This window comes from Coenobita brevimanus, chromosome 103, assembly GCF_032717465.1.
Source record: "Coenobita brevimanus isolate Jiangsu-jjx chromosome 103, ASM3271746v2, whole genome shotgun sequence".
Classification (NCBI taxonomy): Eukaryota; Metazoa; Arthropoda; class Malacostraca; order Decapoda; family Coenobitidae; genus Coenobita; species Coenobita brevimanus.
In genome coordinates, this window is record NC_137056.1 from 25,413,773 (window position 1) to 25,441,699 (window position 27,927).

General features: G+C 39.9%; 1 protein-coding gene across 1 annotated transcript in view; it reads right to left on the reverse strand.

The window, feature by feature from the left end:
* LOC145415652 (glutamate receptor 1-like) overlaps positions 1–27,927 on the reverse strand; it is a 1,336,600-nt gene that overhangs the window by 576,770 nt on the left and 731,903 nt on the right. Inside the window, exon 4 of the mRNA XM_080284869.1 lies at positions 6,079–6,211. Coding sequence (XP_080140995.1) covers positions 6,079–6,211 — 133 coding nt within the window. The remainder of the gene's footprint in view (positions 1–6,078; positions 6,212–27,927) is intronic.

Here is a 27,927-nt window from a genome sequence, read left to right on the forward strand (position 1 = left end):
TTTTAATAGTTTTTGTCACATGGCAAGATCAGTTTTAATAGTTTTTATCACATGGAATTGTCAATTTTAATATATAGTTTTTGTCACACGGCAAGGCCACTTTTAAAAGTCTTTTGTCACATGGGAATGCCAGTTTTAACAGTTTTTGTCACATGGCAGTGCCAGTTTTAATAGTTTTTGTCAGATGAAAAGGCTCATTTTAATAGTTTTTTCCATATAGTAAAGCCAATTCTAATAGTGTCTGTCACATGGCAATACCAATTTTAATAGTTTTTATCTGTTGTAGACTAAACTTTGTGAAATAAATTAAAACAAAAAAATATATATTTATCTTTGACAGCAATCATTCAAATGTCAAGCTCACTGGGAAAGGTTATAGTTCAAGGTCAATACACAAAGGCAACTCAATCAATTTTGATTTCATTTGAACCAAAGTTGGTGGAAAGGTTCGGGGAAACAATTCGACTTAAACAGTGACCAATGTAAATTCCGGTTCACAAGGTTGAATCAAACACATCAAAAATTCTTTGCTTATCATACTAATAAGATGAAATATAGGTACCTCCTATCGATTTATCCTTTCTCTGAAATCTTTATTCTATGAGATTTCAGTGCTCACCATCATCTTTGGTTAACAAGCCTACATCTTTTATTCGTTAATGACCTAGAACAGCTTGTACAGCACAATACCGTGGTCATCATAAAGAGTCACAGCATACTTGTCCTTTTCCTTAAACAAAACCTTCTGTTCATGTTGTTAATCGTTTTTTTCTGTTGGGATCCTCCAATCACGACCTTATCACCTTAACCCCTCCTGTCGCTCCAGTATGGCCTGTAGACCCTCCCAAGAAGCAGCGGCTGTGGCACTTTAGCACTGCTGACTGAGAGGCCCTCAGGCAGTACTTCTTTGATGTTCCCTTCAATGATTATTGCTTCCACAGCCAAGAGTCTTCTGAATGTGTGTTGCGGATTAAGGAGGCTACTCTCTCGGGCATTGATGCATATATTCCTTTCTCTTATCCTGTGACTAATACAAAAAAAAGTTTAATTACGCTTTTTCTAATGTTGTACACAACAAGGGACGGCCTTCAAAAGGTATCAGAGCCAACCAACCCCTGAACCTCAACTCGTTTACGTTTCCGCCCGGAATTGTGCTTATGTCTGTCCTTCGCTCTGCAAAAAAATGTTTCATTCATATACTAAATGGTCTGAATTCTCCGACCTTAATTCTTCCCACTCCTTCTGGCACTGTAGTTGGCCTTATACACGGGATTTATTCGCCCCTGTGTAGAGTACAACTCTCTTGGATGGAGAGGCACCCCCACATACATCTCTTCTCAGCAAGGTGGAGTCAAATTCTTTTTTGTGTCATTAACTCTCCTCCTCTTACTGGTTCCCTTTAACCTCTGTCTCTTCGCCGCACTGTTGCATCTTTATATGTTTTTTATCGCTACATTAGCTCCTCTAAACTGCCTGCTTGCATCCCTCCATCAATACGGCGGGCTCGTAACAACTGTCTAGTAGCAAACTCTCATCCTTTTTCTGTCCAACTCTCTAATGCAAGAGTTAACCGTTGCTCCCAGTCCTTCATGTATGCAACTGATCATCTATGAAACTGTCTTTCTCTGTCTGTATTTCCTACTGCCTTTGACCTCCAGTCTTTTAAACACGGTGTGTCCAGCCATCTCGAAATGAACGGAGCTTGAATTTGGATATTGTTTTGTTTTTATTTTTTTCTTGGAGGGAACAATATGCGGGCTTCTAGCCTCTGGTTCCTTCTTCCTAGTATAAAAAAACGTAATGCTCTCTGTGAGGGCTCCTTCCTGTTGTTTTGCTTTTCATTCTAACAGTTCTCTCACTTCATTCTACTTCCACTTCTCTTTTGTATCATTTATTGATTCCTCTCTCATCCATCAGTCATAAATGTGTACAGTCAGGGAAAAAAGTTAGCTTACAGTTTCATTGCGTCTGCTTCGCTCTTAGGCCATGCCCACCACTTTCCTCCCTGGTGCATTATATGAGGTAAATTTTTATATATAACCAACCAAACAATAAAGAAAGTTAGGAATAACAGACAGCAAAGGGTAAGTTTTAAAATAATAACGAGTGAAATATTAGATGAATCTTTGTCTCCACTCGTATCCTCTCCGGTCCTCGTTATCATTCATCTAACTCCTTTGTTAATTGATCACAGTTCTTTGTACAAATGAGGTCATTCATAACTGCATAGCCCTTTGCAACTGTAAAAATTTAATAAATCCTTGCTAAATTAATACACAATCGGTTGATGCACTGGAATCATTGGTCAGAAGTTTGCAACCTCAAAACTGTAAAGGATATGCGAGTAAGTAGTGCCTGGAATCGTAGATCTCGTTTTCGGTGCACGGCTCCAGTGCTAGAGCAGTCTCACAATCAGCTCCAGTTTGTAATTCAGATTTCGATTTTCAAGAAGAACGAAGGACAAGGGTATTATAATCTCTACCTTCCCCGTCCTACTTGTAATAAAAAATGGCACATGATTTCTCTCTCGTAAATAAGATTTGAAGCAGGAAACTGACCGTAATTTTGTAAACAAGTGTGGCTCCGCTGTTTCCCTTTTTCCTCTCTGATAATGATTCTGTTTCGTATTCTGCCCAAAACATCGTGGAATGTGGTGCCATTAGAAAGCACAAAACTTTAAGACATTCGAGCAGCATTTTCCTCCTCCTCATCATCATCATCATCTCTCCTACTAATACACAGGGTGGAAAGATACGGAAATATTTAACAGTTAAGTAAAAAAGCTAGAGAAGGATCAACACAGTGCTCAGTAAAATGGGCAACACATTCACTCATCATCCATAACTGATATTCCCAGCTCTACCTTAACCACCAAACGATCTTCACAAATGTGTATGCTCCATTAAGTCCCAATACCTATGAGACAAAGAACATTAGCTGACTGTTAAGTTTAAAAAATGAATGCATGTATAACAGGGAGCATACACAGAGTGCAACAACCGCATCCACCAAGTGGTGTAAGGAAAGAAAACTTGACTTTATCCTGTGACCTTGACTTCGACAGACAAAAGTGTCATCAAATCGAATGACTGCATTGTGCTTCAGAGCAGACAAAAGTTATATGAGTTAACTTGGTCCAGTTACCTTGATATTTAATATTTATTTTTATTCTTGAAAGCTGACTGAGTGTTCCGGAAATCAAACCTCTTTATCCAAATATTAACCTGAACCATTCAACAAAGTTTAAATCACATCGAAAAAATAAAAATAATGAAGATGTCTTTCACATCACGTCTTGACCTCTGGTTTATCGTTTTCAAAATAGTAGGTCAATCTCTTGAGTGATCTTCATCTCACTGACCAAGTTTGATTCAAATCGGAGAGCTTGTTTTTGTTCACACACAGAGAGAAAAGTAGAAATCTGACTTTCCCCTGCAATATTGACCTTTGACTGATTATTCTCAGAATTTAGTACCTTCATTCTTGCCTGGCCCTTAACCCATCCACCAAGCTTAATTCGAATCAGATCATAACTATTTGATCTGACTGTGCCCTGTTATGTAGGTGTTTGACCTTTCCCCGTAACCTTGACCTTTGACTTATTGCTCTTAAAATAGAATCCTCGTATTCTTGCATTATCGTGAAGCCCTTCACAAAGTTTCATCTAAAATGGATAAACATGATTACATTCACCTTACCTTGTACCGGTAACCTTAACTTTAAGCTTATTTTTTCAAGAAATAATGGGTTCCCTTTTTTGGCTGATCCTCAGCATCTCCACCAAGCTTGTTAGAAATCGGATCCAGACTTAGTTAATTTGTTAACATACATACATGGGTCGAAAACTGACCTTGTCCTGTGACCAAGACCGACCGATTCTTCTCAGATTTTAAAACTTTATTTTAGCATTATCCTCAAAACCTTCCCCAGATTTGGTGTGAATTGGATACAAAGTATTAACGATAAATTTGCCAAAGCAAAGTTTGACCTGACCTGTGACCTTTGACGTCAACTATTCGAATTATAACAGATATTTAGTACACACACACACACACACACACACACACACACACACACACACACACACACACACACATTTAAAACAAACAGTAGCACCCGCCCTCGCTTCGTGAGCATGAGGTAACTATCAATTTTGCAACTAACCTCCTAACAGTCTATCAGCCATCCATCCATTAAAGCAATATTGTAACTAAGGTCCTAACAGCCCTTCCATCCACGCATTTAACCATCCATTCACCTGTTGCAGTCCTCAAAAGTCCTATGGAAGTCCTGATCAATTTCACCAGTTTTGACATTTATACATTATACAATGAAAGGTGCTTTAAGTCCTAAGTTCGCATGATTGACATTCAAAAGTAAGTACACAAAGGCTCGTTATTTCCCACCGCACTGTGACTTCTGTAATGCGGTGTTATCTATTAGTCATATCATCCTGCGCTGTCGGCGATTTATTCGTGAACGTGCTTCACTTATAAATTACTGCGGCGCAGTAGACGTCCCCTTCACCCTTTCCACCATCCTGGGTGATGGGGACATTGTTATGACTGATAAATTGATGGCTTTCTTGAGAGAGACCGGACTGATCAGAGTGATGTTGCTTTTTTACTGCTTGGTTATGGTTTTTATGAACAGTAAATATGTATATATTGTAATATTAATTAGGGTTGACAGTTGACATATTTTAAATAGTTCCTCCTCCCACCGATCTATTTCTAATATAGATGTCCCCTACATTAAGCCAAGTTCCTCGCCTGACAGTCACCAGCTGATGAGTGCAAGTGTGCAATATAGGAAGGTATTGGGCACTTGCAGTCGATGGTGGTCTGCTGGGCGAGGTTCTTCACTTTTTGTACAAATTATGTAAATACATTATATTATCTTGCTTAAGTTGTTCTAATTAGGGACGACAGCTGACGTATATGGAAATGTTCCTGACTCGTCTGGTTCCCTTTCATATATTGATGTCCCCTATATTAGGTTGTGCCTCGACTGACAGTCACCAGGTGATGAGTGCAGGTATGTCATGTAGAAAGGCATTACATATCTGCAGTCGATGGTGTTCTGTTAGTCGAGGTATTTTTACCATTAGTGTAGGTCTAGCTATTTGTCTCTGTAGGATTTAGTATAGGTTAGCGATTTGTCTGTTAGGTGATTAGTTTTAGGGTCTTTAGATTAGTTTGTCTTTATATTATAAGGTATAAAAAAATATAAAACCAAGAAAAAATTAAAAAAAAAAAAAATACAAAAAAATAAATAAATAAGATTAAAAATATTATATATATATGTACGTTTGCATGAAAATGTGTCTGTATGTATGCATGGAAGTGCGTGTGTGTGTGTGTGTGTGTGTGTGTGTATGTATATATATATATGTTGTATATATATGTATATATATTTAAATGTATATACATATATATATATCCGTGGCCTTAATAACCAGGGGCATCGGCCCCGATGGTTGATAGGCCGAAAAAAAAAAAAAAAAGCTCGTTATTTCCTGCAGTTATTTTAATCGATTTTTTTCGATAATTATTTATACGTAACAGTTCATTTAGCCATCTATGTAATCATCTATTCGCCTGTTGCTGCTTATCTGGATTTTAAAGAAGTCCATGTGTAACAAGCAATATTATAACTTTGTGCTTCTCCACTTCTGCCGGTGAAGTAATTTTACTATGTTTTTGATAACACATGGCAATTTTATTAAGTTTGAGAGAGACTTTTTGAAGTTATGAATTCAGATACGGCCTTCGTGAACTCCCACAACAACGTAGTTGAAATAAAAACTGCCAGCTGTTAAAAATAACTAAAAACTGTCATCCCAATGAATTTCATCAATCCATCCATCCATCCATCCACCCACCCACCCAGATAATCATCCACTCACTGACAGCTGGTATGGTTCTACAGAAGGTCATATCCATGAACCGAAAGACCCAATCATCCCGGTAACCACCTATTCACCTGCTGCTGCTGCTTTCTAGGGTCTGAAGCAAGACACTCATATAATCATGAAAATATCAATCCTTTTATTCATCATAGCAACCATTCACTCACCTGCTACTGTTTTCCAGGGTCCTAAGAAAAGCCAGAGCGTCCTGTGCTGACTCCACACGCCTCACCACCCGTATCTCAAAGGATGCTCGGTTTGGTCCCACGGACTGGAAGATCTTTTGCAGTCGTAACAGGCCTGGGGAGAGAAAGAGAGAAGCCATTACAGGTAGGACCAGATGGAATGAAAACATAATATTTTAAAACAACGAACCACGGGATAAGAGGTTATAAGAGAGAGAGAGAGGAAAAAAAGGGGGGGAACCACCTATTTATCCTCCCCCCCCCATAAAAAAATAGACTATTCCCACGTAAGGGGAGTGCTAAAAGGAGTCAACGAGAACTGAAGGGACCCATATTCAGGACACATAATTGTGTGTGTGTGTGTGTGTGTGTGTGTGTGTGTGTGTATAAACACACACAGATATATATATATATATATATATATATATATATATATATATATATATATATATATATATATATATACATTATACATATATATTATATATATATTATACATATATATATATATATATATATATATATATATATATATATATATATATATATATATATATATATATATACACATATATATACAGTATATATATATATACATTATACATACATATATATTATATATATACATTATACATATATATAACTTGTATGAATCCTCCCCCCCCACATATATATATATATATATATATATATATATATATATATATATATATATATATATATATATATATGAATACCCCCCACATATATATATATATATATATATATATATACTGCGAGAGAGAGAGAGAGAGATACATATACACACACACATATATATATATATATATATATATATATATATATATATATATTTTTTTTTTTTTTTTTGGTTTTATGCCAGGTATCCCCGAAGGGCTAAGGCGATGCCCCTGTGTAGAGGACTTTTGGATTGAAGCGTGTATCATTTTATGACCGGATGCCCTTCATGATGTCTACCAATGACCCTTGGGTGGATTCGATCCTCCGACCCTTCAGTCAGAGTGGAGCGCTCTAACCCACTGAGCCACGGCTGAGATATATATATATATATATATATATATATATATATATATACAGTGTGGTCGTCTATTTCGTGGGATCTCAATATGAGAAACACTTAACATGCGGGCTCGACTCTGGACAAAAATAAAGGTTTTAATATGCGATGTGTGATTCTACAATGTGAATCTGTCGCCTGAAAGCAAGGGAAAAATATTGCTCCCGCTCAAAATGGTAGTATCCGAAGCTTCCTCCAGATGATTGATCGGTTTCCTTCCCTTTCCCTCCCTCACGGTATATGTCATGTCTCAAGGCTCTCAGTCTGTGTCTGCCCGCGCCGCGCTTGCATATTGTGTTTTTAGTGTTGGGAGAGTTGAATGATTCTTTGATCACGCAGGAGGAAGTGGAGAAGGCAGTAAAGGAGATGAAAAAAGGGAAAGCTGCAGGTATGGATAGGTCTGCTGTGGAATGCCTGAAGGATGGTGGAGTGACTATTGTTGACTGGTTAGTAAGATTGTTGAATGTGTGCTTTGTGAAAGATATGGTGCCAGTTGACTGGGCAAGTGCTTGTGTGATCCCGTTGTATAAAGGCAAGGGTGATAAGAATGAATGTACTAGCTTTAGGTGTATAAGTCTATTGAGTGTTGTAGGTAAGGATTATGGTAGAGTGTTAATTATGAGAGTTAGAGAGGGTACAGAGGGAATGATTGGTGATGAGCAGTGTGGCTTTAGGAGAAGGAGGGGACGCGTGGATCAGGTGTTCGCAGTGAGACAAGTGTGTGAAAAGCATTTAGCGAAAGGCAAGGATGTGTTTTGGGCATTCATGGATTTAGAGAAAGCGTATGACAGAATTGATAGGGAGGCTTTGTGGACTGTTTTAAGATTGTTTGGACTTGATGATAGGTTACTAAAAGGGGTGAAAAGTTTTTATGTAAATAGTAGAGCGTGTGTAAGAGTGGGAAATGCTGTGAGTGATTAATTTCCCGTGAGAGTGGGGCTGCGACAGGGATGTATGATGTCGCGTTGGTTGTTTAAAATTTATATGGATGGTGTTGTAAGGGGATGAATGCAAGAGTTTTAGGTGGAGGTCTGAGTCTGGTGGATGTTGATGGTGGAGAGTGGAATCAGAGGCAGCTGCTGTTTGCAGATGATACTGCTCTGGTGGCTGATTCAGAGGAGAGATTGAGACAGTTGGTAGAGGAGTTTGGAAGGGTTTGCGAAAAGAGGATATTGAAAGTAAATGAGAATAAGAGTAAAGTGATGAAGTGTGCGAGGTTGGTAGATGGTAGCGGGATGAATATAGTTCTGAATGGTGAGTTGCTTGAGGAGGTAGAGTGTTTTAAATATTTAGGGTCACATGTTGCTGTGGATGGAAGGATAGATGCAGAAGTTTTAGTTTAGAATCAATGAAGTAGGTAAGGTGCTGGGAGGAATGAAAAAAGTGTTTAGATGGTGTTTGCTTAGAATGGATGTAAAGAGAAAGCTGTATGAGGGTGTTGTGGTACCGACTACGTTATATGGGGCTGAAACATGGAATATGGGTGTAGCAAAGAGGAAAAGTTTGAATGTAATGGAGATGAGGTGTCTGAGGAGTATGTGTGGAGTGATGTGTATGGATCGAGTGCGAAATGATGAAGTGCGAAGGAGAACTGGAGTTGTTCGTGAGATGGCTGGTAGAGTTGAGCAGAGGGTGGTACGATTGTTTGGGCACATGGAGGGAATGGATAATGAGCGATTGGTGAAAAAGATAACTAGATCTGATGCGAGAGGTGTAAGGCTGAGAGGGAGACCGCGAACAGGATGGATGGACAGTGTGAAGAGAGCGCTGAATGCGAGAGGGATGTCTGTTGAGCAAGGAAGAGTGACTGTGCGTGATGGAAATAAATGGAGAGAAAATGTGAATGAATAAATGATGACGCAGCCCTGAGGGGATATTCTCCCACATTTGGTCTGATCAGCTAGTCAGGTCAGGTGCAGGTAAGGGGATGGGTCTATAATGATGTGGCAGGGATAAACCAGCTCTGCTGTCGGGCCCTGCTGCGGATGTCACTGATTGCACTGCGCAGTTGACCCATGTGTGGTGTGGTGCAGTGAGGATCTGTCCCTTCTCCCCTTTGGGGCTAAGATCCAAATGAATGTGTTTGAATGGATGAGTAAATGGGGAGTGTGTCGTTCTGTCTCGGCTACCTCCCTTTCCTTGGGGGAAGCAGCCTAGATATATAGATAGATAGATAGCGAGGTGCCAGACCCGCTCTTGCTGGCCTGTTACATCGTGGACCCACCACTTCATTCCAAGAATAAGAGGATCACTTTGGAGTAGGTAATGTAGGTTATAGAGTTGAATAAGCAAGGTAAAAAGAACATGGATACTGGACATGTACTTGTGGAGTGGATGTGGAGTGACTGCACTAAAACAACTAGGCAAAATTCAGAACAAAGCTGTTAGAATTAGTAAATAACCCTGCTATTACAAATAAACAATCTCTCCTACAGGTAAGAAGGAATGCTGCCTCCCTTGCATTATTTTACATATTATTTTTATGGCAAAAGCGTAGACGAAGCTGCATCCATTATGCCACCTCACCATGACTTCCTCCGTGCAACACGTGCATCTGGTAGCGCTCATGACTGGAATGTCACATTGCCATATTGCAGAACTTCCGCCTATCAGAAATCTCATACTCCCCGAACTGTATCTCTTTGGTACTCGCTTTCCCAGAGTTGTTTCCCCCTAAACTTCAACCTACAGCTGTTCAAGTCCAACATGCACAGATTTTTATGAATGGAGGACACCAGTAATGTAATGTATGGATTATTTATTTACTCATTTGTTTTTCCTCCCTCTGTTCTGTTACTGAAAAAAAAAATGAATACACAGTGAGGAACTTTCTCACGACAAGAAGATTTTACGAACTGTCAAGGATTATGGAGGCCAGCAAGTGGACGGACGTGGTATGGTTACTAATCCTGCACTTGTGTAAATAGGGTGCTAGCTAGCACACTTCATTCAAGTTCTATTATCTTTCTTTGAGATAAAGTTTTTTCTCAGAATGATAGTCACTAATGAGGAAGTGCTATAAATGACAATGTGAGATGTTGTCCATACACATGATAGGGTGAGGTGTTGTCCATATACATTTATTTCCATTGGTTCTGTGGTTTCTAATATGCGAATTTCCAATATGCGGTGTACCTTATTTTGTTGACCATACTGTCGCATATTGGAAGACCCCACTATATATATATATATATATATATATATATATATATATATATATATATATATATATATATATATATATATATATATATATATATATATTAGCTGTAACTTAGTGAGCTAGAGCGCACCGCACTGGCCGAATGGTCGGAGTTCCACCCAAGGGTCACTGGAATACTTCAGGAAGGGCATTCGGTCATCAAGTGCTACACGCTCCAAACCTAAGTCCTCTACCCAGGAGCAACGCCTTAGCCTTTATCGGAGAAAGGTGACACGGCGTAAAACAACAGAATGAGAGAGAGAGAGAGAGAGAGAGAGAGAGAGAGAGAGAGAGAGAGAGAGAGAGAGAGAGATTAATAACTATATATCGATTGATTGATAGATTCCTGTAAAGACGAGAAAAAGATCCAGAGCCAATAGTAATGCTGAAGAAAATCAGGAAATGTCCTGGAGTAGTAAGAGGCCTGGAAGGAGAGAAAGCAGAAGGATGAGCAAGATTTTAAACCTCAAAAATGGCTGAAGAATGACAAGATGCACGGGTACAGATAATTCAAAGATCTGAATCCATGTTTATCACTGGAGAGAGAGTGGGAAAAATCTATGGAGGTCTTTAGAATCCTGAAAGGATTAAAAAAGAAGTGTGAGTAAGTTCTTGGACCGAGGAGAATGAAGGTAGAGCTTTATATAGCCTATTTTGAAGGTGAGCTATAGAAAAAGATGAGTTGCTGGGAGTAGTGAGATCTACATCAAGGAATTTTACTGATGAAATACTTCAAGACTGTCGTTTGGTGATTTCGTGGGCTTAGGCCCTAGAACAGAAGGGGTGGTTGGGTTTGTTGCTTATATAATGCCAGAACAAGTATTTTGGCTACCTCCGTCTTAAATTTAGGGCCTGAGTAGCCTACACTGGGCCATTACACACCAGATGAGGGAAAACGGATTGGATGATAAATAAATTGACGAAAAGACAGGCAGACAAACAAACAAACACATAAAGATTAGTTGATAGACAGACAAATGGAAGACTGAAAGATTTTTTTAGAGTTACTGTAAACCTGGAAGAAGAAATGAGAAGGCGAGACAGATCTGGAACCTGGCTTAAAATCGAAAAAAAAAAAAAAAGGCAGCTGGAGCTTACACAGAGTTATTCCAATGTACAACTTGCGGGGGAAAAAAGAGAATATAAAATGGGCAAGATATGACTGATAGAAGGAAATCCAATGGGAAGGTATAAAATGTTGTTAACCTCTGAGAGAGAGAGAGAGAGAGAGAGAGAGACAGACAGACAGACAGACTGACGTCCTCGTACTGACGGGGTGAAGTTAGGGTAGTTCCTGGTTGGTGGAAATGTTCATCTCTTGTTTAGCAGGTTCTCACTGTAGTTTTATAGAAGGCATCATGTGATGTCATGTGATGGTTTCAGTCTCAATGGCGTTGTTGTAATTATCTGTCGCAGTCCAGATGGCCATTAAAAGATGCATATATTTACTTGGAGTCTCAAATATTTTAACCAAACCTTATTTTTAGCTTTAACTCTTCTGCTGGAACGTGTTCCTTCTAAGTTGAACACTCCTTCAGTCCCATAACACATATTTTTGTTCTTCCACGATTATTTCATTTATCCTGCCATAGACTCTGCAGCTGGAGAGGCTGAATATATCCTACGTTAACTTCTATACTTAGGATGCTTAATCAGGCAACAACAAAAATTAACTGGTCTCACGTACTGAAAGGGTAAATGATGGCTATAACTACATCTTGCAGTTCGAAATATTTCTCCTCCACAAAATAAAGCCGTCTAAAGAAGACAAGAATGCAATAGAAGACATCACAATTCTTCTCAAATTTAACAGAAAAGCTGCTGAACAAGGGATGGAAATTCACAACACCCAGTATGTCTCACCTTGTTACAACCAGACGGTTACATTCAATTTATGTGAGTCCTGTAACTGTGTTGGGGATAAGAAAGGTTATATATGGTTCCTCAAGTTTGGAAGGTGTCTCCTGGTTCTGCTTCTGATAAACATTCTGAAACTGGTCCCTAGACCGTATGAAGCCGTCTGGAAGTACAGGAAAAAAAATCGCCTAATTCAACAGTTTGATAAAGATCATATCAAAATCCTCGCTTAAAATAGTATATAAATAAAAAGCTGCAGTTAAGCCGTTAATAGGTGGCTAGAGATCGAAGAATAAATTTAACAAAAGTGAAAACTGGAAAGAAAACTTCAGAAACAATTATTAAACCTGCCATGTTTGCATCAGTTAGGAGCAGCATTGTGTCCGGAATGATATGAGAGGAATCCACAAGAGAAATAACACGTCTATGATGAAAATTTGTGAGGGGGGCTGTAATGTTCAGTCATAAGAGTTGACGCAGCTTCTAAGGCCATAATAAGGCGGTAAGTAGGGAAAGAGCATATGCAACACTAAAGCGGCATGTGGTGATAAGAAGCGACTGTCACCATGCACACCATCATCACGCTGACATTTAAGTGAAAGTGCAACAAAAACCTCAGACACAACACTTTTTAATATTTAAGACATACTGAAGAAAAGGACTGATTTTACACATTGAGTATTAGACAGGTTTACAACTCAAAGCAAAACAGAAAACAAAGGAACAGAGGCAAAAAAAACGCATTACATTTTAAATGAAAGTCTGCGAATGCTACACTTCAAATTTTTAAATGCAGAGATGAAGAACATATAGAAAATATTCAACCTCAAACACTCATTACACAAAAATAACAACGGTGCTTTTCTGTCCAAACATGTATACATCTATGTCTATATCCAGATGCCTCAATCTCTTAAGGGGTGGCCACAAGCAAATCGCCTCCACGTCACTCAATTCATTGACATTTGATTCTCGTTAATTCACACACCCTTCTCTCATACATCTCATACACTTCATTCCTCAGTCATATCCATGGTCTCTCCTCTTTCTCCTTCACCTACACCATTCTGATCAGCCTTTCATTCCCCGTCTCTTCACATGGCCAAACAGTCTCAATTTTTTTTACTTAACGCTTTCAACCAGATCTACGTCAGTACCACATCCTTCTTTACTTCCTCCTTTGTTTTCCTGTCTCTCCATGGAACTCCACATGCTCCCCTCAAATAACTACTTTCCACTGCTTTCATTCTTGTCTTCTCTCCTTCCAACAACTACCAAACTTCATATCCGTACTTTAGAGTGGGGATCACAATACTGTCATGTATTGAGTTTTTTACTTGAATGTTCAGTTCCCTACACCATATCACTGCTTTTAACCCGCCCCGTCCCGTCGACGTATGGGTACGTTGCAACGATTTGCATTTGCCAGTCCCGGCGACGTACCAGTACATCGTGCAATTGCAAGGTCCCTAATTTGCACAATTTTCGATTTTCGCGCGTGATTTTTCGTATGTATACACGGGACACCTTCCTCTATTCCTCTACAAGATGCCAAGCAGGGACAATGCTTACACCGCATAACCTCCCCCCCTCCCCCCCTCACGCCATTGTCTTGGCAATTCACCTGTTACCAGTGACCTGGCTAGTAAAGATATTCAGGGCCAGAGTTATTCCCCAATCGATGACAATGTGGAGGACAATGTTTACATAGCATTAGAAGAAGAAACAGCCAGAAATAATGATCAGGTAATGTGGCAAAAATAGGTCAGGTATGGTGATTAGTTAGTGAGTGAAACAATGCTTATAATGCTTTTATTACTGCTTGAAAACCAATATACTCTCATACTACATATATATTCGTACCAAGTAAATAAATAAATACCGTTTATGAGTGGATAAAATAGTTACCCTCCCATAGAACTCGTTTTCTTTGGTGCCAGCATATTAGAAAACCCAGTCAGGTAAGGAGGAACTCCTACCTGGATTGGGTATTTTAAACCTCAGGTGAGTGATTTCTCTATGAATTTTCGATGTTTCTCACCAAAAGCGAAGGTTTTAGCCAAAAAAAAAAAAATTTCGAAAATACTTCGGGACTGGGGGATGTTGGAGGTGCGGAAAACCTCGGGATGTGACGGGTTAATGAACCAGCAACTTTTTTTTCCTGCTGTACTCTTCCAAGCACTTCATCCTCCAAGCTTCCATCCTTACTCATGACACTACTCAAGTACCAAAATGCACTCACATTCTCCATTTCCTCATCATCCAGCCTCACTGAGCTTTCTTTAACTTCAGTTCTCTCAAAGACCATAACTTTACTCCTATCTACATTCACGTATATTTCATTTCTTGCATACACTTCCAAACTCATACACCAAACCCTGTGGTTGACATTCATCTTCACTTAATAATGCAGTTTTGTTAACAAACAACAATACAGGAACTTTCCAAACCCTTCCCTTTTTCATTAAAGACATTCCAACATCCACTGCTGTATCTTGTATCCCTTCTATAACTCGACCATATGTAAACTGGACAGCCGTGGACACATGACAAGTCTCTATTATAATCCAACATTCAAATCGAAGAACTCTCTTAATTCACTATCCATATACACTGCATCCTAGTGACCTCACAGGATTCATTGCATTCAGCAATATCCCATCTACTCCACATGTTTTTAATACCTTCCACATTTCCTGTCTTTTGTTCCATTCATTTTTCAATATCTTCGACTAGGCTTGTTCAAAATACAAATTTAAAAAATGTGAAATTTATAGCCTACTGCACTGATTCCCACGTTTTTTGACCAGGAAATGCCAAATTTCACAACCATTTTCCTCTCAGATGAAGGAAATCACTGCTTTCAAAGGCCATAACGTTTTAGTGTCTGAAAATCACAGAAATCACATTTCTGTAGCAGATGGACTCGCAACTTTGGTTATGTCTTCCTTAATATTCTAGCCAGGATATTATACTATAAATGGTACCACTGAAAAGCTCATGCAACTTTCTTCAGATGGTATAAAGGTTATTTGAATATTATTACTAACATTATCGAATAATAACAGTAATATATATACATTTGGCAGATTTCCTTTTAAAATTAGGATTCCCATTCATATATATGTGTCCAATACTTTACAAGATCATAGAATAGTTTACAAAAATATTAGTACCATTAACTTAGAACATTTCCATGAGGACTATGCATGAATGGTAAATAAACCTATAATGACTATAATAGTATATTAAAATAGTTCCTTTAAGAGAACTGGGACTAATACATAGCTCATAAAATATTACAGAAAAACCAAGACATAATTTTCTCGCCGGAGGGCAGCATTTACCACATAATTTATAATGACAAGTTGCCAGTATTTCTTAACCTAATTTTCAGCTCTTGCACTGAAAAGACAGGACTCACTTTTCTTTGTCTAATCATTATTGTATCACAGTCTGCTTATATTAACCCGTGGTCTGCTAATACGGTACACACACCACAAAGCCAGTCAGGAGACAGGACGTGTGTGCTGGGCATTCCCCAGGTCCTGTCCTCCCCACTTACTGTTTTATAATCAGCCCATACACCACTGACCGGGCTAATGTATGGCCCGGCCTGCACTATATGTGCAGGGAATCTTTAACGAACGAACGCTAATACGGTTGTCTTGTATACACTGGTCATTTTTTTTTTTTTTTTATGGGGTTTGTGGAGTAGGAGTATTTGATCATTTCTATTGCTGTCATTTGTAATTTGATGTTAATATTATCTTGTGTGTCAATTTTTAGTACAAAATATCGAAAAGAAAATTTCATGGCAGGACAGTGGAGGTCCATGAACTGGCACTGTCTCAGCAGCCAACATAAAAGAAAAAAAAAGAAATGAAAAACTCTCACACCCTGCCACTAGGTCAGATCCAGAAACCTTTTCAATTAGTTTTCCAAATGATTCTATAAGTGGTTCTCAGTTACCAACCAACAGACAGGATTTTCAATATTTCCTTCACTTGAAGAATTTTCCTGAGTTTTGAGGCCAGTTAATAATAAGCTTTTGCATATTTAACTGTCGATACAGTCTTTCCATTTTGACAAAATTGATAGCTAGAAGAAAATCTGTCACAGGAAAAAATGTAATGTTGCATTTCATGAAGCTATATGATAAACATAAAAAAACTGTGTAGAAATAAAGCAAGAGAAAGTGATCCCATTGGCAAAGTAGCTGCTACTGGGAAAGAAATGGATTACCATTTTGATACTGGGGTCCCATATGCTATTGAAGAAGTTCAGAAAATCAGGCTGTTACGCAAGAAATGAAAAACTAGGACATTCATTTTTATCAGGATCAGAAATGTGAAAGAATACCACATAAGTCTGGTCGTGACAAAGTACTGTATTTGAAGAAAAAGCAAGCCGTCTCATCCGAAGGAAAAAAATGGAAGAGAATGCTAGGAAAAAGTATGAAGCCACTGTATGAAGCCATGTTGAAGTAGGCCTATTGTTACCAGATGATGGTGATACCAGCAGTGGGTCCTCTTATTCTGATGTTAAGTATGAGCCCATTCCTGGTAGTTCCTTGCAACCAAGTGATGTTGCTTTACCACTGTTCTTCTCCAAGTAGACAATGCAATTAGAGGAATTCTGTAACACTGCAGGCAAACTTTGATAATCAAACCACAGCCACTACTTCTCTTCTTAAAGCTGGTGGTTCTAATGTGAATGAGTTTATCACATCTACTACTCGTACGAACAGAATGACGGTGAGATGCAACCTAAATAATGGGCACATGGCTGAGTGTAAAAGAGAATCCTCCCAAATATGGGGTTTGCATTGGGATGGAAAGCTATTACAAGAAACGGGCTGTTCCATTCTTGATTCCCCAACTGAAATTCTTACAGTTCTGTTGTCTGGCTCTCTCCAGTATGAGGAAGACAAATTACTCGGCATTCCATCACTTGACAGCTCAGCTGGATTGTCTCAAGCCAGTGCTTCGATGGAGCTGCTAACAGCTTGGGATGTACAAGTGTTGTAGCTCTTGTGTTTGATACAACTTTAAGTAACTGTGATATTCATTAATGTGCAGCAAAATTGTTGGAGTAAACGCTCGGAAAGAAAGTTCTTTTTTATCTTGCATGTCGCCATCATATGTCGGAAATTATAGTTGGTGCTGTATGGATCAAAGCATTTGGAAAGGTGGAAAGCCCTGCTTATCTATTATTTAAACAAATGCATGAATCCTGGGCAGACATCAGCAAAAAGTAACATGAAGTCCTGAAGATAGGGAAAAACCAAATTTAAATACTGGCTAAAGAAAAAGAAAATAAATGTTTTACAGCTGCTAACAGAAACACTATTATCATCATACCCTTCCAGAATAGACTATTGAGAAGTTGCAGACCTCACCGTCATTCTCCTTGGTGAAGAACCTGCCTGTGGCAAACGATTCCAGAGACCTGGTGCTATTCACCAAGTCAGGAGGATGGCAATGAATCTGTACTGTATGATGCTGTTCATTTCTCATTAACTAGGGTATATTGCTGTGACTCTAGTAAAACTGAAAATGATTAACATGTTTCTGGCCTTGCTTTATGCCACCAAATGGATGACTGTCTCACCTGCTGCAGATGCTCCATTAACGAACCTTGAGTTAACGAAAGATATGCTAAAGTACAAACACGTTAATGAGGTAGCCAGTGCTGTACTAGATAAGCTGAAAAACCACAGGTGGTACTTGACTTGGGAGGTTGCAGCCTTCACTCATTTTAGTGAAAAATGAGAAAATGACCAAAGATTTGAAAGACAGAATGGCAGCCAAACTCTGATACTAAGTGTTATTTATAAGTGTTTAGAACAAGTTTTACAAGTGCAAAAAAAATAAGTGTTACTGTTTATGGTTATTTGTGAAACAATGATTGGAAAACCTCGAGTAACCCTACCTGCTACATGGAAGAAAACCACGAGTGCATGAGCAAGAAAGAAAATGACCTGGTTGGCTATTATTAAATTTTTTCCCTCGTAACTCATAAAATAATGATGAATATGTGAGAATTTGCATATTTGTGACGTGAAGTACAAATAAACGTAAGTTGTGTATAACATTAGTAATATTTTCATGATGATCCTGGTTGGTACAAATTAGTCACAGTTTAGTGCAAGAAATTACCTCATACTCAACCATACTGCATGAAACAGCCAAAGCATTTACCTCTCAAAGTGCAGTTACCTGCAATCATGATGTCAAGTGCAAATATAAGTACCGTAGTAGTGGGAAATTGTTATAAATGACACAAGAAGTGAGTACAGAAAATCAAAGAGCTATTCTTTTCCCACACACCTATGGGGCATTGTGGCAATATGAAACGAGTGGAAAACCCTGTGGGGAACCACGTGAACGGGGTGATGATTCATCCTTACGAGTGTGAGTAAGGAAAAGTCGAAGGCTAAGTGGAAAATTCCGGGTTTCTCAAAGGAAGACCGGGCAGTGTTACAATCACCACTCCAGTCAACGCTGCCAACACTAACCAGCGAGTCCAAGGTCACTGGCAGTGGCGTGCGCTCAGAAACAGCCCGCCAAAACAAGGAAAACCAGCCATCTTTAACTTATACTTACTCATCGACGAGACCACCTGGAGACCTGGGGATACTTTCATTTGAGAGAGGAAGAGTTGTTGAATCTTATGTATGCTTCATGTGTTTTGGTTTGGCAGATGCTAGGGTTTGAAATAAGGGTATTTTTACCAAAATCATGGAAGTCCCCCATAGTGAGGAGGAGGTGACGATGGAAATCCCCCGGCACGGAGGGGTTAAGAGAGATATAGCCAAAGTTGCAAGGCCATCTATTATGGAAAATGCGATTTTCATGATTTTTTGGCACTAAAACTTCAAGGCCTTTGAAGCAGACTTTGGCTTTTTCTGAGTAGAAGATGGTTGTGATACCTGGCTTTTTCAGGTTGAAAGCCACTTGAATCAGTGCAGTAGGCTATAAATTTCACAAAAAATTATACTCTGAACAGGTCTAACCTTCCACATTCCTTACCTGTCTCTTCTGTCATGTGCTTTTTTCCAGATCCACAAAGGCAGCATACAACTTCTTTCCTTTCTCTAGATATTTTACCACTAATATTCTCAGAACGAATACCTGCATCCTCCTCCCTTCCTAAAACCCCCTTGTTCTTCTCCACTTAATTTCTTGGCCTGAGAAGGCTAATTCCCCTATGACTGCCACAAATTTCTTGCTCCTCCCTTCCTTTGTACAGGAAAACAATTATATCCAATTTGCAATCCTCCAAGCCGATCTACACATTTTCCATATAGATTTCCATCCATATCTTTCCCCTTGTATTTCAACATTTCGCCACATACTCCATCCATTCCTGGGGCTTTTACCACATGTAACTATTATATACATAAATATTTATAGGTATGCTTCACCTAGCCTACACATACTGGTGTTGACATATGAAGTAAATTGCTCAACACAAAACATTTAATACAAACACTTGGATCACCAGCTGATTAATGGACTTTGATTTCACCTTCTTTATCATCCTCCCCTTCTGCGAGCAGATTAAAATTATCTGGTGGTAGCAAGACTATAAAACAAGATGTGGTGCCACTGAAGAAGAATATAACTGTTTATTATACCTTTAACCTCTTCAAAATGATGACGGACTTTTTCTATATTTTTATCAACACCAGATATATTATCTAGTATAAGAGAGACTACCAAACTGGTGCCTTAGTGTCCCCTCCAGTAGTAGGATGAACTTAGTTGCTGAGTAAAATCGTCTTGTTGTAGTCTGAATAAAATGTTCAATGCATCATCGAAGCAGAGAGCTGTTATAAGAATCGCCTGTTAAGCGGTGGCAGTAGCAGTAAAAAATGAATCTCTAGTTTTGAAAGGGAGTTACGTTTCTAAGGATCCTATAACTTAGTCACCTGAATGAAATCGTTCAGTTTTAGTAGGAACAGAACACACGATTTTTTTTTTTTTTAATAACCAAGAGAGGGGTTAATGGTAATGCATTAGTACTGTCAAGCTGTTCTGCTTATAATAATAATAATAAAAAAAAATCGTTTGCCGTTCTCTGGCAATGATTAGGCTGAGTCCATACGTGGGTTAATGGTGTCATCAGTAACATATTCAAACTTGCATGACTTACTCTCAGCTGAATAAAATCGTCCGCAATTATCTGGAATATAATACGGGAAAAGACGAGGCAGTGTGAAGGTAACTTAATCCGCGGCGTCCCGGGGACGTACTTCAACGTCCTGCAATTGCAAGGTTCATAATTTCCACAATTTTCAAAATTCGCGCGAGATTTTCATTTCGCCTGGGTACCCAAGCCTCCCTTACCTGCCGCCAGGCGGGCAGCGTCCTAGACCCCGCGTGACCCGCGCTCACCCTTGTCTCGGTCACTCACCTGCTAGCAGTGACCCAGGTCAGACATGGCGCGGAAAGGTCTCTCAGACGAGGAAATCGCATCCGTCCTGGAAGCCTTCACTGGAGACAGTGATTCTCCACTCGATGATGATGTGGTGGATCGCGATTATGTCCAGCCAGAGGAAGAAATAAGTAGCAGTGATGAGGAGGTCCCTTCGCCCCGAAAAACGCGGTATGTGACATACCGTAAGGCAAGGGAAGGCCAGCCTGCTCCCCAACCACGTGCACAGCTATCTCTCCATCATGATTCTGATCAGGACGAGGATGAGGACGATGAGGATGACGGAGGCCTAGGACGTGATATCGCTGCGTGGTTGGGAAAGGAGAAAATATCACCATGTGGATCAGAAGGTGGGGCGAGACGACACCTAAGGTATGGTCAAAGTACTTTGTCTGGGGAAGTAGCAAGTGGTGTGGTGGGATTGCTGGGAGAAAGGGAAAGTGTTGTGGCGGCAGCGCGGGGTGAAAGTGAGAGTGGTGTGGGGGTAGTGCGGGGTGAAGGGGCCAGTGGTGTGAGGGAGGCAGCACGAGCACGTGGTGCTCGTAGGCCTAGGGGAGAGGAGGTTGAGTCACTCCCCAGCACTTCTTTCGCCCCTGAATATTCCCAAACTTCCTCCCCACAGCCCCAGGATGTGGGGAAAGGAAAGAAAAGGAAGGGAAAGGGTAAAGGAAAAGGGAGAGGGAAGGGAAAGGGTAAAGGAAAAGGGAGAGGGAAGAGAAGTGCGAGTGATGAGAGGCGCCGCTCTCCACCTCCCCAACCTCCCCCACCACCCTCACCTCCCCACCCTGATGAAGGGGACGATGGTGACATGGCTGGAGACGGTGGTGTCATGTAGAACTGGGAAGATGGGAGTAATTTTACTCCCATCATTCACCCTTTCACTGAGGAGTGGCGGTCAGGTTGCACGGCTCCAGGTGTAAATGCAGGTTCGTCACGGTTGGATTTTTTCAACTTGTTCTTTGGTGAGGCGTTTGTTGGGCGCATAGTTGAACAAACGAATATTTTTTCACAATCACAGCGCCGTGAAAGTGAACGTTTGGGAACCACGAGCAGGCATTCCGAACAGTATGACTATCCCGTGACTATTTCAGAGATGTTCCTATTTTTGGCCCTGGTTATCTTGATGGGTGTGGTGAGGAAAAACCAAATTCCTGCCTACTGGACAACTGACCCAATCATCCTCACACCTTTCTTTCGAAAGGTGATGGGTCGTAACCGATTTCAGTATATTCTCGGCCGCCTCCACTTTTTTGATGCAGATGATCCAGCCAATGCAAATAACACCGATAAAATGAGGAGAATTAGGCTGGTATTTGATCATTTACGGGAAATGTTCCGCTCCTCATTTTATCCCTACAGAGACCTCATCATAGACGAGAGTCTTGTGTTGTGGAGAGGCAATATTTCCTTTAGGCAGTACATACCCAGCAAGAGACACCGTTTCGGGTTCAAGATCTTTATATGTGACTGTAAGACTGGTTATGTGCAAGACATAGTCTTGTATACGGACGCACAGACAGATATAATAGAAGATCGGAGTATAGGACTCTCTGGGGCCGTGGTGAAGACAATGATAGAAGAGTACCTTCATCGTGGTCATGTGTTGTACCTGGACAACCGGTACACTAGCCCTCTTCTCGCTAGGTTCCTCCTCCAACACGACACCGGAGTCTGTGGTACAGTCAAGAGAAACCGTCGCCATATGGTCAAGATAGGGAGGAAACTTGACAAGAACGAGGTGGTTTTCTTCCAGGCCAATAACATCCTTGCAACCCTGTGGAACCACAACAGGGAAGTTTGCCTCCTATCAACTGTTCACAGCCCCCTGATGCACCGCACAGACTCCGTGGATCACCGTAGCGAGAGGAGGCGCAACGTATGGAAACCAGAGTCTGTACTTGCCTATAATCTGAACATGAGGCAAGTTGATCAGTCAGACTCGATGATTTCAAGTGTTGACTGTGCCAGGACCACGATGAAGTGGTACAAATACTCTTTTTCCACTTGCTCGACATCACGGTCCTGAACGCCCACTACCTGCACGCAATGACCACCGAAGTATCCGAAACCTTTGAGGGGTTTGTGAGGGAGCTGGCACGTGAAATAATCGCCAAGCATGCCCAGGACAGACCCACACACCGCACCCGCACCCCCCGGGCTGCTCAGACTCCCCTACGTCTTGCAGGACGCCACTACCCCAGCGCAATCCCTTCCGAACCAAACCGTCATAAACCCCAGCGTCGCTGCCATGTATGTAGGCACTCGACAGTCAGACCATCCACGCAGAGAAAAGACACAAGATACGAGTGTGTCGAGTGCAATGTTGCGTTGTGCCTTCAGCCTTGTTTCAAGGAATATCATAATTTCCTACACTACTGAAACTGTGTGGGAAGGCGAAATGACGCTCATGATAATGGTAAGGCCAGTCAGTAGGTGCTAAGTCAAATATAAAGTTGAAACGGGTGTTATTTTTTCAGAAAAGTAATGTATAAGATGAGAATTAGTGTAAGTGGAAAGAATTGTTATCAAAACTACACCCATTGTGTAAATCTGGTCAGTAAATATGTGATAGCAAGGAAATAAAGTGGAAACGGGTGTAATGTTAGCATGAATAAAACGTATAAGTTGAACATTACTGTAAGTTGTCATAATTGATGTCACGAGTACACCCACATTCTGGTCAGTAAGTATGTGTTTGGAATTATATACAGTGGAAGATGTTGTAATGTTAGTAGTAAGGTATTTTATAAGTTGATTACCAGTGTAAGATGAAACAAATGATATCGCGATAACACTCCCTGTATAAGTACGCGCAAATATGACGCTCAGTTCCATCGTAAGTTCAGAAATGATGTGATATCAATTTATCAAGTGTTTACATGTGCAATGTTAGTGGAGAATTATTATATAAGTACAAAAATAGGTTGTACTTTGAAATAGTTGTCATAGCGACTTCACCGTGTGTGTTATTATGCGCTATTATTACGCTATATATTTACGTAAGGCCTGAAATAATCTCAAAACAGTTCTATAAAGTTGAAAAGTGTATAATAATATTAGAAAAGTATTATGTAAGTAGAAAAAGCACAATACGAATTGAAACAACAGTCACAGCGAGTTCACTCACTACGTAAATAAGCGCTAACATTACGCTAAATGTTATCAAAAGGCCTGTGAATACGTAAAAACAGTTCAATAAAATGTAAAATGGTATAATGTTATTGTAGAAGTATTATGTAAGTAAAAAAAATTATATGTATCATGATTTTAGAATGTTAGCGATTCATCGTGACCAAGTTGGCCGATTTTGCTCGTTTCGCACGATGGTACAATGCTTATTTGTGCTCTATTTTTGTATAAAATCCAATATACTCTTTTATCACATGTTTTTATGTTTGTAATAAATTCATTTCTACTTACTTTCATTGGTTTCCCAGACTCATAATACCATAGAAAACGTTTGAGGCTCAGACCGCCTAGGGAGAACACGGGGCCAGGTGGGACCAAGGCATACCTGGTTAAGCTAATTAGGGACCCCGGGGACCAATTTCTTTGCCACCGACCATTGTTTCTGACCAAAAGCGAAAGTTTAAGCAAAAAAAAAAAAGGTCGAAAAATGGTCGGGATTGGGGGGTACCAGTGGTCGAAAATTGGTCGGGACGGGGCGGGTTAAAATCTCAGACCAAAAAATTAAACAATGTCCATCTTGTCCACCACGGCCAATTTGAACATGGAATTTGTTTACCGGTGACCAAAAAAAAAAATCAAAAGACTTCGTAATAAAAATTTCTGATCATTCAGAAAACTAAATATAAAACAAATTCACCTCATACAGAAGTGTCGCTGTAAATATGAAATATCCATGTGTGTCGTCCCAAAATGAGTTAGTTTGGATAAATAAATGACTGATAGAAAATGAAGCTACTAGTTTCTCTCTCTCTCTCTCTCTCTCTCTCTCTCTCTCTCTCTCTCTCTCTCTCTCTCTCTCTCTCTCTCTCTCCATACGTTACAATACTTCGGTAGGCCACACAATCTAATCTCCAGAGTTCATTTCACGCTTGTGTACTTCCCTTCGCCAACCATACTTCACCTCAAATTCCATCCCTGCCACCCACACTCATTCTTACCGCTCTATAAGATTTTATATAGCTTAGGGGAGAATTTACGAACTGGAAAAGCTATACAGAAGCTAAATCAATCCAATCAGTGCTTGGAAGCCTAAGTATCATTTTTTTTTTTTTTTTGCTTAGATGATATTTTCCGGTCTAAAGGTGTTAGATATAGTATTCCTGCACATTTCACATTGAAAGATCCTCCCCATCAAAAAAAATATTCAGCGCAAGAGAGACTTTTTTGAACTGGAGGATTTAGACTGGCTATATCTTTCATTAACATCTTTGCTAATAGATATTCTTCCAAGAATTAGTAAACTCGTCTGGGAACAACATGGTGTCGTCCCCACTTGCTCCCACCATCATTCATAACACCAAACGATTTATTTACGGTAACTAAAGAGAAATGTTTTAAGTCTGAACTGTTAGTTATAGTCTTTATTAACCCTTTCATCACTCAAAATCCTTCCTAGCATACGAATTTATTCACTTGGAAAGGAAGAATATAAAGGTTTATTCAGCTGGAGGAGTTACATGAAACCTTTGTTAATACTTCACTTGCTAAACAAAAAAAAAAATCGCAAGTTAAATAGAGATGTCAAGATGAAGCAAAATACTGTTCCTCCCTTCCTCCCAGATGCCGTTCCTTGGTTACTACCATTGTTACACCTGCAAGCGCAGTCAAAGAGGTTGTGTGCTTGGTCCTGTTTGCCTGTCTTTCTGTCTATTTGTTAGGAGGATTAAGGTCAGACTGTTTACCTGAACTTCAATAAACTTGGTATAATGACGGGACTATCAGAGAATACGGTGACTAATTTTTGAGTCAGAAAAGTCCTACGTACAGTATTTGGGCAAAAACCGAATCAACATAAATACTTCTTGTTCGATTTTGACCAGATTTGGTTGAAGGGTTGAGCGATAGGAAAAATTGAAGTGAATCAGTTATGAGAACAGCCAGTCAGAGGTAAAGGTCACAGAGCAAGGTCAGAGTTGCGGCCTTTATCTCAGTTGTATTTCCTGTTGGATGAAACTTGGTTGAAAGGTTTAAGTCAAGGTTAAAATGATCCTGTTTTCATAACAATGGATAATAGGTAAAAGGTCAACTTAAATACTTTTGGTACGAGATAGCCTAAATCAAAATTGATGGATGGGTTACGGGTCTGGTATGGATGACGTAATCGATTTTGAGAGCAATCGTTAAAAGATCTAGGACGCAGAGTAGGATCAAATTTTCGAAGTTAATGCCCCACCACATAGTCAGTGCAAATATTTTGTGTCGGAACACACTGCTCATTAGTTTTGAAGCATGGTGCCGATTCACAGTATAAACAGTAGATCAGAAGCAGGGAAGGCTTACACATTTATTATCCAACTTCTGCTCATTACCATACTTCAGAATCACAGGACCCACTGACTATGTGGACGGGTTTTAAGACACACTATAGCATGGGTGTTGCCCTCTCTGAGTGCTTCTTGTTCCTTCCGCATCAGCTTACCCACTGCAGACACCAACCATTTCATCATTAATTTTAGTTTAGTATAAATTTCCTAAATGCTGCTTCGTGAATTCTGCAGTCGTTCCTTGCGTATTGCCTAAACCCCTCCCAGTCAAGTGACGTAATTCTTATTCTGTTCTGACTCATTTTAGACGATTTTTAGCTGTGAAGATAATTAAGGCTATATTTAACCCTTCCAATTCGAAATATACAGTATATCCATGTAAACTTAAACAAAGTCGTCCGGAGAGCAAGAATAAAGCTTATAGAAATATGGACACTCAAAAAGTGCAACACCCGCTCCCTCCAACTCTCAGCATCAAATTACTTCATTCTTGTTTAACCTTTAACAATTCCACACACTTTGCTGCAAATGAGATCAAAAGAAACTGAGTTTACTTTTTCCAGAAATGTTGACCTTCTGCCTTTCCCTGTGGCCTTGTCCTTTGACTAACTGGTCTCAAAATCGAACCTCTTTTTAACCTGAACCCTTCCACAAAGATTACTTTACATCAGATAAAAGCTGTCTATGCTGGCCTTTCCATGTGACTTTGACCTTTGACTTACTGTTCTCAGTAATAATGTAAACTTTTTGGGCGATCCTTAACTCTTTCATCAAGTGGGATCAAAATTAGAACAAAACTGTTTCAGTAATTTTGATCATAATTATAGACACACGGGTCGAACACTGATCTACCCTAAGACCTTCATCGTTCTTAAAACTGAATCCCTTCATTCTGGCCTGATTATCAACACTTCAGCCATTTTTTTTTTTCTGACCATGCCTTGTAATTTAATTAAATCCTTCTCTGTGACAATGACCTTTAACTGATTGTTCTCACGTTCAAATCCTCACCCTCTGCCTTTCCACAAAGTTTGGCCTAAATCGGAAAGAAAATGCTTATGTTGACGTTGCCCTTTGACCAACATTCATAAATAACAATAAGGTTTTATTGTACTGAACCCCCCCAACCTATTTGGGTCAAAACTAGATCAAAGCTGTTTAAGTTGTGTTGTTGACACCCACACACTGTATTCGAACTATGACTAGCCCTGAGTCCTTAAGGGGCTTTCACACATTCAGGAGTCGGACGAAGAATCATTGCAAGTTGCAACTCTTGAGACATTCTGCACCCTACTCCTGAGAATTCCTCTATAGTCCTACGGACTGTCTCGAGACTCCTCGCACACTGCTGATGTTTTTGACATGTTCAAAATCTTTTGAGAACCGCTACGAATTTTTTAAACTACCAGCGCATACCTAAGGAGCTTGTGACTACTCTAAGCGACTCAGAGCTACTCTCAATGGATTCTTGTATCAGAAAACCTTTGCGAGTTGCTAAGATGCGTTGTAAGTAACTGCGTGTAGCTAGGAGTCGTTATGAGTTGGTAAGAGTAGCAAGGAGTCTTCCAAGAGTAGGTAGGAGTTTCAGTGGAGTACTCAAAAGTTTCGTTTCGTTTCACCCATGGGCGACGAGGAGTAGCTAAGAGTTATCTATGAGTCACTACGAATATGCCAAGAGCATGGTAAAAGTGTGGTAGGAGTCACTGCGAGTTTGCTGGGAGTCGGTGGCCGTTGGTTTTGAGGTGCCAGGTGTTATATATGCTTACCATCCAAGGCACTGACTGCGTGGTGGAAATTCC